This window comes from Cydia strobilella, chromosome 7, assembly GCF_947568885.1.
Source record: "Cydia strobilella chromosome 7, ilCydStro3.1, whole genome shotgun sequence".
In the NCBI taxonomy this organism is placed as follows: domain Eukaryota; kingdom Metazoa; phylum Arthropoda; class Insecta; order Lepidoptera; family Tortricidae; genus Cydia; species Cydia strobilella.
Genome location: NC_086047.1, coordinates 3564684 through 3581742, shown reverse-complemented (window position 1 = coordinate 3581742; position 17059 = coordinate 3564684). Strand labels below are relative to the sequence as shown.

The following is a 17059-nucleotide window of genomic DNA, read 5'->3' as shown; positions in this document are numbered from 1 at the left end:
AAATGGAAAAATTTACCCTCCAACTTTATAGCAAAAATTGTTTCACGTGCGACACGCACACATTCACAACTCGAGAGGGATCTGAATGGCTCAGACCGAGTAAGTAGATATGTGTACGCGCGATATTCGGTGTCAGGAGTCACTTTCAACAACAAGCCAAGTCTACGCCAGAAATTGTCACTACACTTATGATTTCTCTTGACAACTTTTAGGTTGTCTTCTCCTCTCCAGTGCCACCTCGTACCCGTTCACGGCCTTCATCATGACGTCAAGCTTCACGCGGATCTGCGGTGTGGCGCACGCCTCCGTGTCGCCAACCACGCGGTTGTACCGGAGTACCGATGACAGCGCAGTTTTGATCGACATCAGGGCGTACTGGTAACCTGGAGGTAAGAGGGTTACTTATTATTCAACTGTCGTACAAAGTCAGAAGACGTCATCTGACTGCGCTGCACTTTCGATCAGCAAGATCGCGTATATTGTTAGAGTTTTGAATGATTCACGGTTAGTTTCACTAGACTTATATTGACCGGGATATAGACCGTGATTACCTTTTGTATTATTTGTGAGCTCACGGTCTATATCCCGGTCAATATAAGTCGCGTATATTGTTTTTGTGAAAGCAGAGTGAATCATACTTAATAGGGGATATTACTGCAATGTTCTGCCACCAGAGCGCAGCACTAGCCTTTCTAGATAGACAAGTTTTCAGAGATAATAAAATATGACATTGATGCATCAAGGCGGTTTGTTTACAGAGGACCTACCGGGAAACGCGAACCCGAAATTTCGCTATCTGCCTCGCTATCGCTCGAATATGCAAGAGTGACAGAGATGTTAGATAACGAAATTTCGATTTTCTTGTTTCGCGATAGACCCTCAGATTGTGGTAGTGGCACTAGTGGCGCCCCCTTCGAGGAGTTTCGCGTAATATTCCCTATTGGTTTTCGCAAAAGAGAGCGTGCATTAGGTAACCGACGCATCACTGACTCGCGAGTGCCCCTGCGAGTGACCTGCCACCAACATGGTTGTCCCCAAAAACAATGGTTTTAACTTTGCACTGATTGCTAGTTTAATTAACTACATTAAATGTAGTATGGCACAGTTATACCAAACATTATTAATTTCACAGCAAGCAAAGCATAAACATTAGCAAGATTGGGAGCACACAGCCCAACACAGGACATGAACTTAAATTAGTTCAAGCTCCGGTTGGTGAAGAATTTGTATTGAATAAAGAATATTTTGACTTTGACTAAGTATGTACAAGCTGCAATGTGCAAGCTACGTATGTGTCTATGGACAAGTACCACCATCATAATCATCTTTATTAGTAGTTTATGTGACTGCTACATAATGAATGGCATTAAAATACGAGTGTGGGTTTATATGACGAATAAAATGAGTTTCATAAAAGGATCACACGAGTTCTCAATGCATCACATGATCACATCACATGACAATCATTATGTTTATATCTCTTCTCAAGGGAAATCATAAAATATTTACGATTTCTCTAAATATCATAAAACCATTTAATAGGCAGTTGTGCTGACACTGCTGACCTTACTCAACCTGATCGTGATATATGGATTATAGTAATAATTAGTAGTTGGTTTTAAACAAAGTAGAGTACAAATTTACATAAACAGTCTAATATTAGACACAATTGACGCAGTTCACTAAAATGTATTACATTTAATTTTTTTACATATAGAAAGGAATAAGGAGTAGTGACACCTTGTAGCCGTTAAAATATAATGTACCAGTTAAATCATATTTCACGTTACTATGAGGTTATATTAATCACGTTACAATGATGATAATGAATTACATACTGTACTGGGAGTTCTGGTGCGTGTCCCAGATGTAACCGCTACGCCAGTAGTAGTAGGGAACCCAGGCTTCCTTTGGTAAAATGCTGGGACAACTAGATGATGATGTGCTCTAGATGAAGACCACTAAACCAATAGTGGTAGGGAACCCATAGACTCCCCCCAGGCAAAATGTCAGAACCACTTTGGGAAGATGCATGATGATAATATATTTATTAAACTCACCAATGCAGTTCCTCGGCCCGCTACTAAAAGGCATGAAGGCGCACGGGTGTTTGAGGTTAAACCGCTCCGGCAAGAAGCAGTCCGGATCGAACTTCTCCGTGTCCGGACCCCAGTACTTGGGGTTACGGTGCGTGCCCCAGATGGAAACCACTACGCCAGTAGTAGTAGGGAACCCAGGCTTCCCCTGGTAAAATGCCGGGACAACACTAGAGAAAGACTATTCTAAACTCACCAATGCAGTTCCTCGGCCCGCTACTAAAAGGCATGAAGGCGCACGGGTGTTTGAGGTTAAACCGCTCCGGCAAGAAGCGGTCCGGATCGAACTTCTCCGCATCCGAACCCCAGTACTTGGGGTTACGGTGAGTGCCCCAGATGGAAACCACTACGCCTGAGCCGGCGGGCAGCGCGCGACCCGAGGCTATATCAAACAAATGGGTACATACTTCTGATAATTTGATAAAACTAAGATGTAACATTTGATAATTTTAAATTCAATGGCCAGATTAAAACAATTTTTAGGGTTCCGTACCTAAAGGGTAAAAACGGTACCCTATTACTAAGACTCCACTGTCTGTCTGTCACCAGGCTGTATCTCATGAACCGTGAATACCGTGATAGCTAGACAGTTGAAAGTTTCACAAATAATGTATTTCTGTTGCCGCTAACAACAAATACTTAAAATAATACATAATGGTATGGAACCTTTCGTGCAAACCCTTGGTGGAAAGCCCAATCAACACTTTTAGATAAATCTAGATTTTTTTTTACTAATTACCCTAAAGGTTGTCTGAAAGGGATAGCTTAGTTGCTACCTTTATCTACATTGTAAATCTGCTATGAATTAAAAACTGTAATAGATGTCATATATTAAAGAAAAAGTGACGAAGCCCTCCAGTGGTGAAGGCCGGATTCGAACCGGCGTCTTTAGCTATCGCGGCTAACGCCATGAACCCCTAGGCCACCCCGCCACGGCGGTGCCCGTCCGAATTTCTCGACTATATGCCATCTTAGTAAGACTAGGCGTCTTTGACCAGCTCTAAGGGCAAGCAGTGCGCGCTTGCACCTCCTAAACGAACTCCTTACGGATTTACGTTGTAGCGAGAGAGACTGGTGCTGCCATCTATGAACAAGTTTGGGAACAAATCAAATTATTTTATTAAATATTTTGATTTGTGTTTTTTAAAGTAGTCACACTACTATATATAAATTAAAAACTGTAATAGATGTCATATATTAAAGAAAAAGTGACGAAGCCCTCCAGTGGTGAAGGCCGGATTCGAACCGGCGTCTTTAGCTATCGCGGCTAACGCCATGAACCCCTAGGCCACCCCGCCACGGCGGTGCCCGTCCGAATTTCTCGACTATATGCCATCTTAGTAAGACTAGGCGTCTTTGACCAGCTCTAAGGGCAAGCAGTGCGCGCTTGCACCTCCTAAACGAACTCCTTACGGATTTACGTTGTAGCGAGAGAGACTGGTGCTGCCATCTATGAACAAGTTTGGGAACAAATCAAATTATTTTATTAAATATTTTGATTTGTGTTTTTTAAAGTAGTCACACTACTATATATAAATTAAAAACTGTAATAGATGTCATATATTAAAGAAAAAGTGACGAAGCCCTCCAGTGGTGAAGGCCGGATTCGAACCGGCGTCTTTAGCTATCGCGGCTAACGCCATGAACCCCTAGGCCACCCCGCCACGGCGGTGCCCGTCCGAATTTCTCGACTATATGCCATCTTAGTAAGACTAGGCGTCTTTGACCAGCTCTAAGGGCAAGCAGTGCGCGCTTGCACCTCCTAAACGAACTCCTTACGGATTTACGTTGTAGCGAGAGAGACTGGTGCTGCCATCTATGAACAAGTTTGGGAACAAATCAAATTATTTTATTAAATATTTTGATTTGTGTTTTTTAAAGTAGTCACACTACTATATATAAATTAAAAACTGTAATAGATGTCATATATTAAAGAAAAAGTGACGAAGCCCTCCAGTGGTGAAGGCCGGATTCGAACCGGCGTCTTTAGCTATCGCGGCTAACGCCATGAACCCCTAGGCCACCCCGCCACGGCGGTGCCCGTCCGAATTTCTCGACTATATGCCATCTTAGTAAGACTAGGCGTCTTTGACCAGCTCTAAGGGCAAGCAGTGCGCGCTTGCACCTCCTAAACGAACTCCTTACGGATTTACGTTGTAGCGAGAGAGACTGGTGCTGCCATCTATGAACAAGTTTGGGAACAAATCAAATTATTTTATTAAATATTTTGATTTGTGTTTTTTAAAGTAGTCACACTACTATATATAAATTAAAAACTGTAATAGATGTCATATATTAAAGAAAAAGTGACGAAGCCCTCCAGTGGTGAAGGCCGGATTCGAACCGGCGTCTTTAGCTATCGCGGCTAACGCCATGAACCCCTAGGCCACCCCGCCACGGCGGTGCCCGTCCGAATTTCTCGACTATATGCCATCTTAGTAAGACTAGGCGTCTTTGACCAGCTCTAAGGGCAAGCAGTGCGCGCTTGCACCTCCTAAACGAACTCCTTACGGATTTACGTTGTAGCGAGAGAGACTGGTGCTGCCATCTATGAACAAGTTTGGGAACAAATCAAATTATTTTATTAAATATTTTGATTTGTGTTTTTTAAAGTAGTCACACTACTATATATAAATTAAAAACTGTAATAGATGTCATATATTAAAGAAAAAGTGACGAAGCCCTCCAGTGGTGAAGGCCGGATTCGAACCGGCGTCTTTAGCTATCGCGGCTAACGCCATGAACCCCTAGGCCACCCCGCCACGGCGGTGCCCGTCCGAATTTCTCGACTATATGCCATCTTAGTAAGACTAGGCGTCTTTGACCAGCTCTAAGGGCAAGCAGTGCGCGTTGCACCTCCTAAACGAACTCCTTACGGATTTACGTTGTAGCGAGAGAGACTGGTGCTGCCATCTATGAACAAGTTTGGGAACAAATCAAATTATTTTATTAAATATTTTGATTTGTGTTTTTTAAAGTAGTCACACTACTATATATAAATTAAAAACTGTAATAGATGTCATATATTAAAGAAAAAGTGACGAAGCCCTCCAGTGGTGAAGGCCGGATTCGAACCGGCGTCTTTAGCTATCGCGGCTAACGCCATTAAATTGCTAATACAATACAATATAATTACATTGCTATGAATTGTTTTATTTATGGTGCAATAATAGTTATTTGTTATACAAGGGTGCAAAGTTGTATTTTACCCGCGAGTGTAGAATTGAAACACGAGCAAGGGAAAGGATTCTATAGGTGAACCACGAGCGAAGCGAGTGGTTCTAAAATAGAATCCTGAGCGTAGCGAGTGTTTCAACACACGAGAAGTAAAATACACTTGCGCCCGTGTGTAACACAAAACTTTTCACCTTACTATAGCGAGGAAAGTGCAACATCCACAGGCGTTAGATCACCGTCATCACTGGAATCACTCATTTCTTTACGATTGTGGACGACGCACCTTTTTACATGTTTACTCTTTATACTTTTTCTATATTTTTGAATTATATTGTTTTTTGTAGTTTTATGTTCCTTTTTATATTTTATATTTTATATTTTATATTTTATCCGTCAGTGACTGCACCTAAAATTAAATCATGCGTCGTATGTGAAAAACCGCATGATTTAATTCAATGTGACAAATTTAAGTCAATGTCAATCAATGACAGATGGAATTTGATTAAAAAGAAAAGAGTCTGTCATCGATGCCTCAAAGTAGGTTGGCATAGGTTTAATTTTTGTAAGGCGAAGAAAGTTTGTGACGTTGACGGATGTACGTTCCGTCACCACGTATTACTGCACAACCCGAATTACGAGCGTTCCGCAGCAGCGCACGTTGAGGTGGATGACGATGAGCCGGTAGCGGGAACTTCTGGCACTGCACCGCGAGCCCCGACTGCCCACGCCGCAGCACCTACTCTCATGAGCGACTCTGCTTCATACGATGTTGAATCAAAGGAGATTCTGACCCACACATCGACATCGGTTGCCGCGGGATATTCGGCTCAGACGTCGCCTCCGTTGCCTCCTCGTCCGTTATTGAAGATCGTGGCGGTAACCGTGTCCGGTCCGTTAGGTTCCGTCAATACCTACGCGATGTTAGACGACGGGGCAACGGGTTCGTTCATTGAGCAGGATATCGCCGCGCAAATAGGTGCCTGTGGACCCCAGAGGCGCATGAGGCTTGACTGTGTCGGCGGGTTGGGAAAAGATACGTCTGTGCATTATGTTGATTTCCATATCAAAGGTCGCCGTGGCAAAGATACGCACTATATCAGCAAAGCGCGGGCGATGAAAGGTTTAGGTCTCGCTACTCAAACTCCCGATAGGTCGAGCGTACTTAAATTTTCCCACCTTTCAGACATCGCAGATGAGTTTTGTTACGGCAACATACAGCCGTCGATTATAGTCGGTCTCGATAATTGGCACCTCACAATTCCTAGGGCTATACGCGAGGGTAGTAGAGCAGAACCGGTCGCGATTAATACCGCGTTAGGTTGGGTCCTGTTCGCTTTTGGTTGCAGTAAAGCCGCATCCGCCGAGACCGTCAACCACGCTATAGTGAGCGAGCCCGCGGTCGCGGATGTCGGCGATCGCGCAGTTTTAGAACAGTTGATTCGCGAGCAATATAGTTTAGACTCAATCGGCATTTCGAAACGCGAAGCGCGCAGCGATGATGATGATCGCGCTGTCCAAATTCTTGACCGTACGGCGTGTCGCCTGCCTAACGGGCATTTTGAAGTCGGTTTACTTTGGAAGTCAGACAATTTATCTGTGCCTGATAGTTGCAAGCTTGCCTTATCTAGGTTTTTTAGTCTCGAGAATAAGATGGCCCGTGATTTTCAGTATGCAGATCGTTACCGTGCAAACATACACGACATGTTACGGAAAGGTTATGCTGAACTGTGCACGGAAGAGCCTAGCGCCAAGTCGCCAGTTTGGGTCTTGCCGCATTTCGGAGTAACCAATCCAAACAAACCTAACAAATTAAGAGTCGTACACGATGCTGCTGCTAAAAGTCACGGTGTATCGCTAAATTCACTTCTATTAACCGGCCCTGATTTGTTGCAGCCCCTGCTCGGAATCTTATTGCGGTTTAGAGAGGGAAAAATTGCCCTGACTGGTGATGTTCGCGAAATGTTTCCCCAAGTCAAGATCCGAGCAGAGGATCGCGACGCTCAGAGGTTTTTGTGGCGCGACTCGCCCAAAGACCCTATCATGACATACCGTATGTCATCTATGATTTTCGGTGCCGCTTCCAGCCCTTTCACTGCCATTTATATAAAGAACAAAAACGCAGTGGAATGGCTGGAGCGTTTTCCAGACGCGGTTCGAGCCATCATGGTTGATCACTATATGGATGACTGTATAGTGAGCCTAAATTCTGTTGACGAGGCCGCAAAACTTGCTGCCGAGATCACCAACATCCATAAACATGCTGGCTTCGAGATGCGTGCTTGGACTTCAAACAATCCCTCTGCGCTGCGTCTACTACCCAAAGAGAGCTTGGCTGAAGTCCCTGTAGCTAGCAATGACGTAGACGTTGATCTTGGTCGACTCACTGCTCCTGTGCGAACACTGGGACTTATTTGGCAACCCGTTTCAGATAAGATTGGTTTTAACATCGGAATAAAGGGAGAACGTTCGTTGCCAAATAAACTCACTAAGCGTGAGGTGTTGGCTCATGTCATGCGGGTTTTCGACCCACTCGGTATCCTGGCGCCAGTAGTGATTACGGGTCGCATCATGTTCCAAAATGCGTGGCGTAAGGGTATCGATTGGGACGAGGAGTTGTCGCAAAGTGACAGTGCAGCATGGAGACTCTGGTTTGAGGATTTATATGCAATTTCTGGTCTACAGATCCCACGCTGCTACTGCCTTGGCGAATATCGAATCGATAAGTGCGAGCTTCATTTGTTTTGTGACGCGAGCGAGTCGGCGTTCGCTGCGGTTGCATATTGGCGGTTCGTCTTAGAAAATGGTGAAGTGAAGCTGGCGCTTATATGTAGCAAAGTTCGAGTAGCTCCTTTAAAACAAATTTCCATAAATCGCTTAGAGCTCCAAGGAGCGTTGATCGCAGCCCGTCTCGCTTCTACGATTTGCGAAGCACACAGATTCAAGCCTGTCAATCGCATATTCTGGTGCGATTCTATGACGGTTTTAGGGTGGCTTCGAAGCGAGGCGCGCTTATTTAAGCCATTCGTTTCTCACAGAGTAGCCGAGATTATGGAAATAACCGACGTAAAAGAATGGCGATGGGTGCCAAGTCAAATCAACGTTGCGGATGATGCTACCCGCATCAAGCGAGTGACGTTATCATCAAAATCGCGTTGGATTTCGGGTCCTGAATTTTTGCTCTCTTCGGAGTGGCCCAGCGAGCCCAGTTCACCAGAATATCCAGGCATGGAAGAAGAGAGCAAACGTGCAGCGCGTCCCGATTTGGTTCATCTCATTAGTGATGTTGAAAAGCACGATCCAGTCTCAGCCGATCCTAAGCGGTTCAGTTCTTGGGTGAGGCTGGTACGCGCAACAGCATTAGCTCATAAGTATTTGTCATTACTTAGAACCCATTGCCTAACTAGAAAGGGTCTATGTGTAGACAATTTAGTCCGCTTGGAGGGGGGCTTGTGTAGTTTTGTGTTTCAGCCGTTCAACCAATGGCAACAGTTCGCCGCCCCGCGCTCTGTGCGCGAATCTGCCGCGGGCCTGACCGCCGCAGATCTACGTCTAGCTGAACTTCACATTCTGCGCCAGTCCCAGTTGAACACATTTCCTGACGAGATGGCCAGTCTAGATAGCCATCCCGCCCAGCTTCTGCCACGCACCAGCCGTTTATCAAAGCTATCGGTGACTATCGGAGACGACGGACTTATGCGTTTATCTGGCCGTATAAGGGCAGCGTCGCAAATACGGGACGAGATGAAAAACCCCATTGTGCTTGATGGCAAAGATCCAGCTGTGCGCCTGCTTGTCGAGCACCACCATCGCAGGGCTACCCACGCCAACACAGAGACCGTTGTGAATGAGCTGCGACAAGATTATCACCTTTTGTCACTGAGAAGTACCGTCCGCAATATCACCTACAACTGTTTGTTTTGCCGAATACGCCGGGCCAAGCAGTTTCAACCCGTGACGGGAGACTTACCAGAAGCACGCCTTGGACACCACAAACGGCCATTTACATTCACAGGGCTGGATTACTTCGGTCCAGTACAAGTTTCCATTGGCCGAAGACGCGAAAAGAGATACGTCGCCCTTTACACCTGCCTCGTAGTACGTGCAGTCCATTTGGAAATTGTCGACAGTCTGTCAACCGACTCTGCGATTATGAGCCTCCGCCGGTTCATCGCTCGAAGAGGTACCCCATCAGAGCTGTGGTCAGATAATGGGACTGCATTCGTGGGTGCCAGCCGGGAGCTTCGACGCTTATACGACGACGCTACGTCCCAGTTCGCTGCTGCGCAGAGAATTAACTGGCGTTTCATCCCCCCGGCGGCACCGTTTATGGGTGGCTGCTGGGAGAGGCTTGTGAAGAGCGTGAAAACTGCACTCAAGGTGACTCTCACTGAGCGAGCTCCAACTGACGAGGTTCTACGTACACTTTTGGCTGAGGCGGAGGCCTTGGTGAATTCCCGGCCGCTTACTCATGTTTCCGTGGACCCTCAGAGTGAAGAATCACTGACGCCTATGCATTTCCTGCTGGGTACTTCTTCGGGACGCCCAATTCCAGCCACATCGTCAGAAACGGACCTCCTGTCACGTTCCAGCTGGCGTAAGGCCGTCAGATTGTCAGAACATTTTTGGCGCCGCTGGTTGAAAGAATATCTTCCGACACTAATACCCAGACGTGGTCGAGGTGAAGTTCCTCAAATTGCAATTGGTGACTTGGTGCTCATAGCGGACGGCAATACTTCCCGAGGTTCCTGGCTCCGTGGACGCGTCACAGCTGTTTTCCCAGGCCCTGATGGCATCATACGAGTTGCGGACGTGCACACCAATGGAGGCATTTTGCGGCGGCCCCTGCGGAAGCTGGTGAAGCTCCCCCTTTAACAAAAAAGGGGGGAAATGTGGACGACGCACCTTTTTACATGTTTACTCTTTATACTTTTTCTATATTTTTGAATTATATTGTTTTTTGTAGTTTTATGTTCCTTTTTATATTCTGATTTTGTTTAGTATTCTCCTAGATTTCACAGAATAAACACCTATACTGTCATGAACTAGTGCGCCTATAATTTACAACGATATTATAACAGAAAACTCTGGAAGTTGTGTAATTTTACGCGAGTCGGTGAGAAAAGGTTTTAAGTAAAAAAATTGTTGACAATGTTGACATTTCTGATGTATGAAATGTCAACGATGCGTTTTGAAATTGCATCGACTCAACTTGTGCGTTCAGAATTAAATTTAACATCATTATAAAAAAACAAACGTTTCTTATTGAATTTTAAGGTTTTATGACTTAAAATCATTAAATAAAGCTAAATTTGGTATTTTTTATTAGATTCTCAAACCATTTATTTAATGATAATTAATATCGAACGAACCATTATCATGAGCGTTTTACGTTTTGTTATCTGTCAAGCTACTTAAACACGCTCCATCCAAGGTCGAATTACTTTCCCCACTAGTGGATAAAACGCGTTTTTCCCCGCTTGTATTGAAGGATAAACGACAACTTTCCGAGCTAGTGAGGGGAAAAGAATATTTACTTTACTTCAATATTGAATTATTAAGCTTTTAATACTTGTAAGCCATCAAGCCGTTTCTTCTGCAGGGCCTGTCAAAGGAAAAAATATCTAAGTGTAAAATTAACTAAAGGTTATAACAAAATTAAGTAACTTACGCAACACGATTTCTTCCTCAACCTTCCTGATGATGAAGGGCACGGGTGGAAACAGCCGAAGTGTCTCCTTGATAACGCGCTCCAAGTACTTCAGACGAAGCAGATCCTCCTTCTCAAAGAGTCGGTCCGAGTCTCCGAACACTTCGTCGAGCCTGGAGGCAAACCACTCCATAAAAGGGCATTCCACAAGAATGTCACAAAATGCTTTGCCTTGCATGGCAGCTACCTCAATCAAATGCGTAAAGCTCGAAAATATACTGCCAATTTGTTAACCAAGTCATGAAAGAGCAGCCGAATAATGTCTGGATAACAGCAAGTAACTGGTATTGCTGTTACCCAGACATTATTCGGCTACTATACAGCTACTGTGCTACCTGGGTGAGCTTATTTATTTCCCTATGCACACTATAACAGCAAAGTCTGTAACTGTAGGGTTAGCTACTTGGATTGGTCCGACTCTACGCAATCAAGAAAATAAGTTCAAATCAGATCTGATTGCTAATATATCGATGTCGTAAGCTGAACTTATTTTCTTTAGCTGAAGACCTTCCCGCCCTCGGAATACCCAACTGGCGTGAAGTGGCGTAGAATAGGGCAGAGTGGCGCTCTCTTGTGTCAAAGGCCAAGATCCTGACACACTGAGCCAGTGAAGAAGAAGCTGAACTTACTCCTCGAGAACTTTTTCTTGAATGTGCGGGTACTTGGCCATCATCATGAGCGTGTACCCGACGGCAGTGGCCGACGTGTCGGTGGCTGCGATGGTCAGGGTCAGGATTTCTTCACGCAGCTCTATGTTGCTGTAACCTTTCTCGCCGCCGGAAAAGTGGATGAGCAGATCCAGGAACGTCTTGTTGGAATAATCTGATAGATCTGTAAAATTCAATTCTTATTAAGATTACATTCAGGGCCGGAGTGGGCCACCGCCTACGACCTCGTGGTCCGAGTGGCCTCGTGCCCCTATGGTTTAGGGATTAGGTATGCATAATTCGGCCAACAGAGAACCTCGCAAAAAGACGGCTAACAGAAAGCCTCGCAGAATGCTGCAGCTATACCTTTCCTACAATAAATTTTGTTCTTGCGCCGCCACTGATTACATTACTGAAATCCCGACACAGTCTGAATTTTAATTCTTTTGTGGTAAACGTTCCGACTGAACATCTAGCGACCTTCACCAAGGAGGAGTTTTGGCCGAAGATGACACTTGGCGGTTCCGCACTTGGAACTGCGGGGTTGCGAACTGTATCGCAGCTATAATTGTGTGTTTTTAGTTTTTAGTTTTAAGATATATTTTATAATAATATGTATGATAGTATGGGCCAATAGTTGCCTGAAAATAAAGAATATTCCATTTCATTTCATAGCATTTTACCATACCATCTTATATTTTTAAATACATGGCATTAAACCTCTAAAACTATAAATAACGCACCAAATTCACGTTGTGTCTTAAGACGTTGTGCCGTTTTTAATTCTTCTCGCTTCTTCATTATAACCTGCAATATGGAAAAAAATTATTTGTTACTGACACATAATAATTAAGTTATGATTTTATGATACGAGTAGATATGTTTTTTAAATAGTATATTTAGGCTGCTGGCTTGCAAATGTAAATTATGTAACTACCCAAAAATCTCTATAGCACTAAAACTTCATGATTTGAATAGCAATGAAAGGAGGAATTTTACCGACGGGGATTATAATACATATGTCAGAAAGCCCAAACTACGTTGAAGAGCCATGTGTTCCGCAGCAGTGTAGGTATTGGTACAGTATATGTTGAAGCAAAAGAGGTCAAGAACATGGGTGGTCTATGATTTCAGATTCCTATTGAAATTATACAACAACGACGGTGGTTTCCCAAATACTTACGTCATTAGTGAATCCATGCAAGATCCGCAAGCACTGCTTGTGCTTGCGATACTGCGGGAAGAACTTGTACAGCCAATCAGGCTGCAGCCACAAGTGGAAGATGCGCTCGCAGACCAGCTGCAGGATTTTGTTCAGCTCCACCAGGAACGGGGACTTCTCGTCGTCTTGGGCGTTTATCTTCACGCCGAATGCTGTTTCTGTTGGGATATAAATTTATTATTGGCTTGCTCATTTATTCACTTGGCGGAGCGGAGAGTACTTTTTCATAACTCTCTGTCACCCGTCTCGTCACTCCTTTCCAACTTCTAATACCTACCTATCATGCAGTATTTTCATGCAGCTCGGTACATTTCTTCTTTTTCATCTCTCTGACACAACCTGAACAAACCACCTGTTGACTAACTGTTAGCATTGAGATCTGATATTGTTCCAATCCAATATAACTCGATTCCACCAAAATTATAAAAAATATATTTTATTGTGAGCATTACTTTACCAAAAGAAAGAAACTTTAGACCAAAGTAGGTAGGATTAATAATTGACTGATAGAAATGTACAGAGCACTCATTTTTACGCTTAAACGTGGGGTGGCCCTAAGCTCAATAAGGCTTTAAAATCCTTTATAGACGTACCGCAAACAGAGTCAAGAGTGTACGAGCTGATGAACGGCCACACGCTGAGTTTGCCCGCACCAGCCCGCTCGCCCAGCTTGCCAGCCAGCTTCATGCTCTGCTCGGCGAACACCGGCACGAAGCCCTCTACGATCTTCGGGCTGAATGCTGGCACGAGGATCTTCCGTCTTGGTCTCCAGATGGAAACTGAAAACATATAGAGTGACTATTGATGTAGTCGAAGTCGGACCAAGCTCACTCTGATTAGACTTTAAAGTGAGCGTATATACACGGTGGCTAAATAATAAGTGCATTCCCGTTGCCAGGGAGGTTTTGGGACTATACTGAGCAACTTTTACTATGGGACCAACCCCAAAATCGCAAACTAATTCTTAGAAAAACTGATGATAAATATAGAAAAATGTATACCTGGAGCAAATATTGCGCCGAGGCCAATAATTTTCCGTAGGAAGCGGTGCAGGTCGTCCTTTTCCAAGCACGTTTTCAACACCACTTCAAGATCCACTGGGTCCAGGGCCACTGTTGGAGAGATGAATTATATAATAACTATCTTTTTTAGAGTCTTTATGTTGAGTTGAGCTCAAAAAGGACTCAATGAAGGACTCGACTAGAGACTGGAAAGACTCGGAAGTTTTTAAGCGCTGAGACTCGTAAATTGAGTTAAATTATTCAAAATTAAAGACTCAAAAAAAAGTTCGAGTTCCTACCAACACTTATCTGATGACAAGACCCTGAAAAAATGGAGGAAACTCTTCAAATATATGCACACTTATAGGGATGTTGGTATTTGTTTAATTTGTTTACAGTATTTGGTGCATTTGCTTTCGGGAAGCATCATTTTGTAAAGTGGAAGTGGAACTGTTGATTAAGACTATAAATAAAATGATGATTTCTTAAACTGCTTTGTAAAGTCGGTTCTTTCTTTATTCGAAGTAATTCTTAAGATAATTTTGGCGCGTTGTTCTGAATGTACCAGTCTATAAATATCTTAGAAAAAGTACTTACGAAAATAAAGTATGTGGCCAAGCCAGCCTCTGATCATCCCATTGTTTTCCATGGCCGTGTAACTGAGATCCTTGAGAGACGACATAATATCTGAAAACAGAGTACTAGGTATTTACCCCAAATCTTGCAATGACACATTTGTCATGACATCTATTCATTTATCCACCTATATTGATCGATATGGTTATATAATATACTGTAGTAACATGCAATACTCTTTATTTACATACAATGGTACTACGTAAACGAAATTATTAAGTTAACCCCTTACTTCATGTCAAAAATAAAATAAGTATTTGGTTAAAAGTAAACTTTAATAGCTAAAAACATAACAACCATATAAGGCTGCGCGTGCAGTAAAGGGTTAAGTAGGTAAGTTTAGGTTTAAGATAAAGTTAAGTTGCATATCAACAGCTAACACAAACGCAAAGGAGCCTCGTCTGCCAACAAACCACTGTGTGGTTTGGCAGAAGAAAATAGGTATTTAGTTGTAAGTAAGATCTTTGAATAAACGTTTATTTTTTTTTAATAACTAACAAATCTAAAATAAGCCCTTGAGGGTACCAAGGATGCTGGCGGCATTTCCTCGCTGTATCGCAATGCTGATACGTTGTGCGAGAAAGCCGCCAGCTCTTCGGTCACCAGTTACGTTAACCAGACGCTTCGCGATTTCTGCAAACAACTTTTGCGCGCGGGGACCCCATGGACCTAGTTTCAACTCCAAATGGAACTAAATTATACTCTCTACCGAGGCTCTTATACTCGTATTTATAACGTTTTAAAATTTCGGCGCTTTCCGCGGCTCCGCCCGCTTTTACATTAGTCCGTTGGAGGTGGGACGGTGCCAGTGTGTCTACGCAGGTAGCATCCCACACCAACATCCGTCCCAAGCTCCAAGGAACTATAATTTAGTCTACATTGTACCGTTTTGAATTATTTATTAATACAAGGTGTTTTTACCCTTAGCCATACTACACAATGATACCGGATGATATATAGTACATATCTTCCAAACTTATTTGTACCTACTAGCATAGAGTAATAAGTAATAGCCAATTAAGCCATGATTATCGCATGTTTTCACTCGTCGTTTTTGTATCTGAGTGTATCTAAGAAATATTAAATCAATACAAATACAAACAAACGGTATACCATCAAGGGTACTGCGCTTGCACGGACAATGCTGCATTGTCGTTCCACAGTAATGGCATAATTGAAAAATCATACCGCACTTACAGCATAAGTAAAATATCGTAACATTAAGATAATTAGATAGGTATACTTCAAGCATTTTATCGATTATTTCAAACATATTATTATTTGCTTTCTAACATAAATATATTTGAGGAAGTTTTTTTTTCTACCGACCTACTATCGAACAGGTTACATTCGCGAGTAGATAGCTGAGAATTTCATTTGTGTAGCATATCTATTTATAATTTAGTTGTCACAATTATTTTAAAATATCTATCCTTAAGTATCTCGAGACGACAGTAGGTCGGGTAAACTCGCATTATTTGGTGACACGCCTAATTCGCTGATACAAGTTTTGAAGCATGACACCCAGGAAAGCTAGTGAATTAGGGCCTTTTAAATGGGCCTCACGGCAAAGCCGCCGAAGCCGTTGAAGCCGTGAGGGATGGGACCCATTTAAAAGGCCCTAATTCACTAACTTTCCCGGGTGTCATGCTTCAAAACTTGTATCACCGAATTAGACGTGTCACCAAATAATGCAAGTTTACCCACTAAGTATGTTTTGTTTGGTGTTTGTAAGAAGATTGTCTGTAGATGTGAAAAGTACGTAAGTTTTAATAAGTAATTACTGGTAATTACTATTCGTCGAATTTAAACTGTTGTGAGACATACTAACATTAAATAATCGCATGTCGCGCGAGTGACTAAAACAAGTGAGTCTAAACCGTAAAATTATTATACGAGTGGTGTGGTGAAAAGTACTGTGTTTGTAGTGGTTTCTGTTTAACTTAGCGTTTCCGTTTGCAATTTTTTTTAGAAAAAATACTACGTTAATACTGATAGTAAAAACTTATAGGTAAATTCTAGAATATGGATGTGTTAGTTAAAAGTTGATATTGTTTCAAACTTTTCCGAGGAGATAATGTGACTATTTATTATTCTGTTACAGTAAGGTAAGGAGATAATTATGGTCTGGCAAGTCGTTTCCGTCAGTAGAAAAAGGCGGTACATTCGAAACATGTAAAACATGTATAGGCGCGCAGTTTTGAATATAGCTAGGTACATTAGAAACTGACTTGAAGACCACTGTATCAGTTAGGTACACGCATTGATTGTTTTTATATAATACTTCAGATTCGTATTGTTTATGTAGTGTTTATAAAGTTGGTACTCACCCTCCGTGGTCCCTGTGAACTTATGTGCAATCCCAATAAAAGGCAGCTCTTCTTTCCCCCCGGTAATGCGGGAGGCGAGCGCGTACATCCTCCGTCTCCGATAGCGGAACACCACCAGCCACAACAACGGTATAACCAACAACAACCACACAATTATCATAGTGTCCAAAAACTTTTTTAAAATGTCCGAAAAAGCCTTTCAAAAATCATCCAACTTGAAAAATCCTTCGAAAACACGTTCAG

The 17059-nt window shown here is 43.0% G+C and overlaps 1 protein-coding gene and 1 long non-coding RNA gene across 2 annotated transcripts in view; one reads left to right on the top strand and one right to left on the bottom strand.

The window, feature by feature from the left end:
- LOC134742967 (uncharacterized) overlaps positions 1-17059 on the top strand; it is a 401065-nt gene that overhangs the window by 312984 nt on the left and 71022 nt on the right. The window lies entirely within an intron of this gene.
- On the bottom strand, positions 162-17014 carry LOC134742945 (cytochrome P450 4c21-like). Its single transcript, XM_063676165.1, has 10 exons — positions 16817-17014; positions 14448-14537; positions 13851-13961; positions 13443-13628; positions 12811-13007; positions 12371-12434; positions 11610-11811; positions 10942-11093; positions 2293-2478; positions 162-383 (listed from the first exon to the last, which is right to left on the bottom strand). Exons 1-10 carry the CDS (start codon positions 16974-16976, stop codon positions 187-189), a joined length of 1545 nt encoding a protein of 514 aa, XP_063532235.1. The 5' UTR covers positions 16977-17014; the 3' UTR covers positions 162-186.

Coding starts and splice junctions, on each gene's coding strand:
- LOC134742945 (XM_063676165.1), bottom strand. CDS start 16,976: ATGATAATTGTGTGGTTGTTGTTGGTTATACCGTTGTTGTGGCTGGTG. Junction 13,962..14,447: donor TGGCCACATACTTTATTTTC/GTAAGTACTTTT, acceptor TCTCTCCAACAG/TGGCCCTGGACCCAGTGGAT. Junction 11,094..11,609: donor CAAGAAAAAGTTCTCGAGGA/GTAAGTTCAGCT, acceptor GTTTGCCTCCAG/GCTCGACGAAGTGTTCGGAG.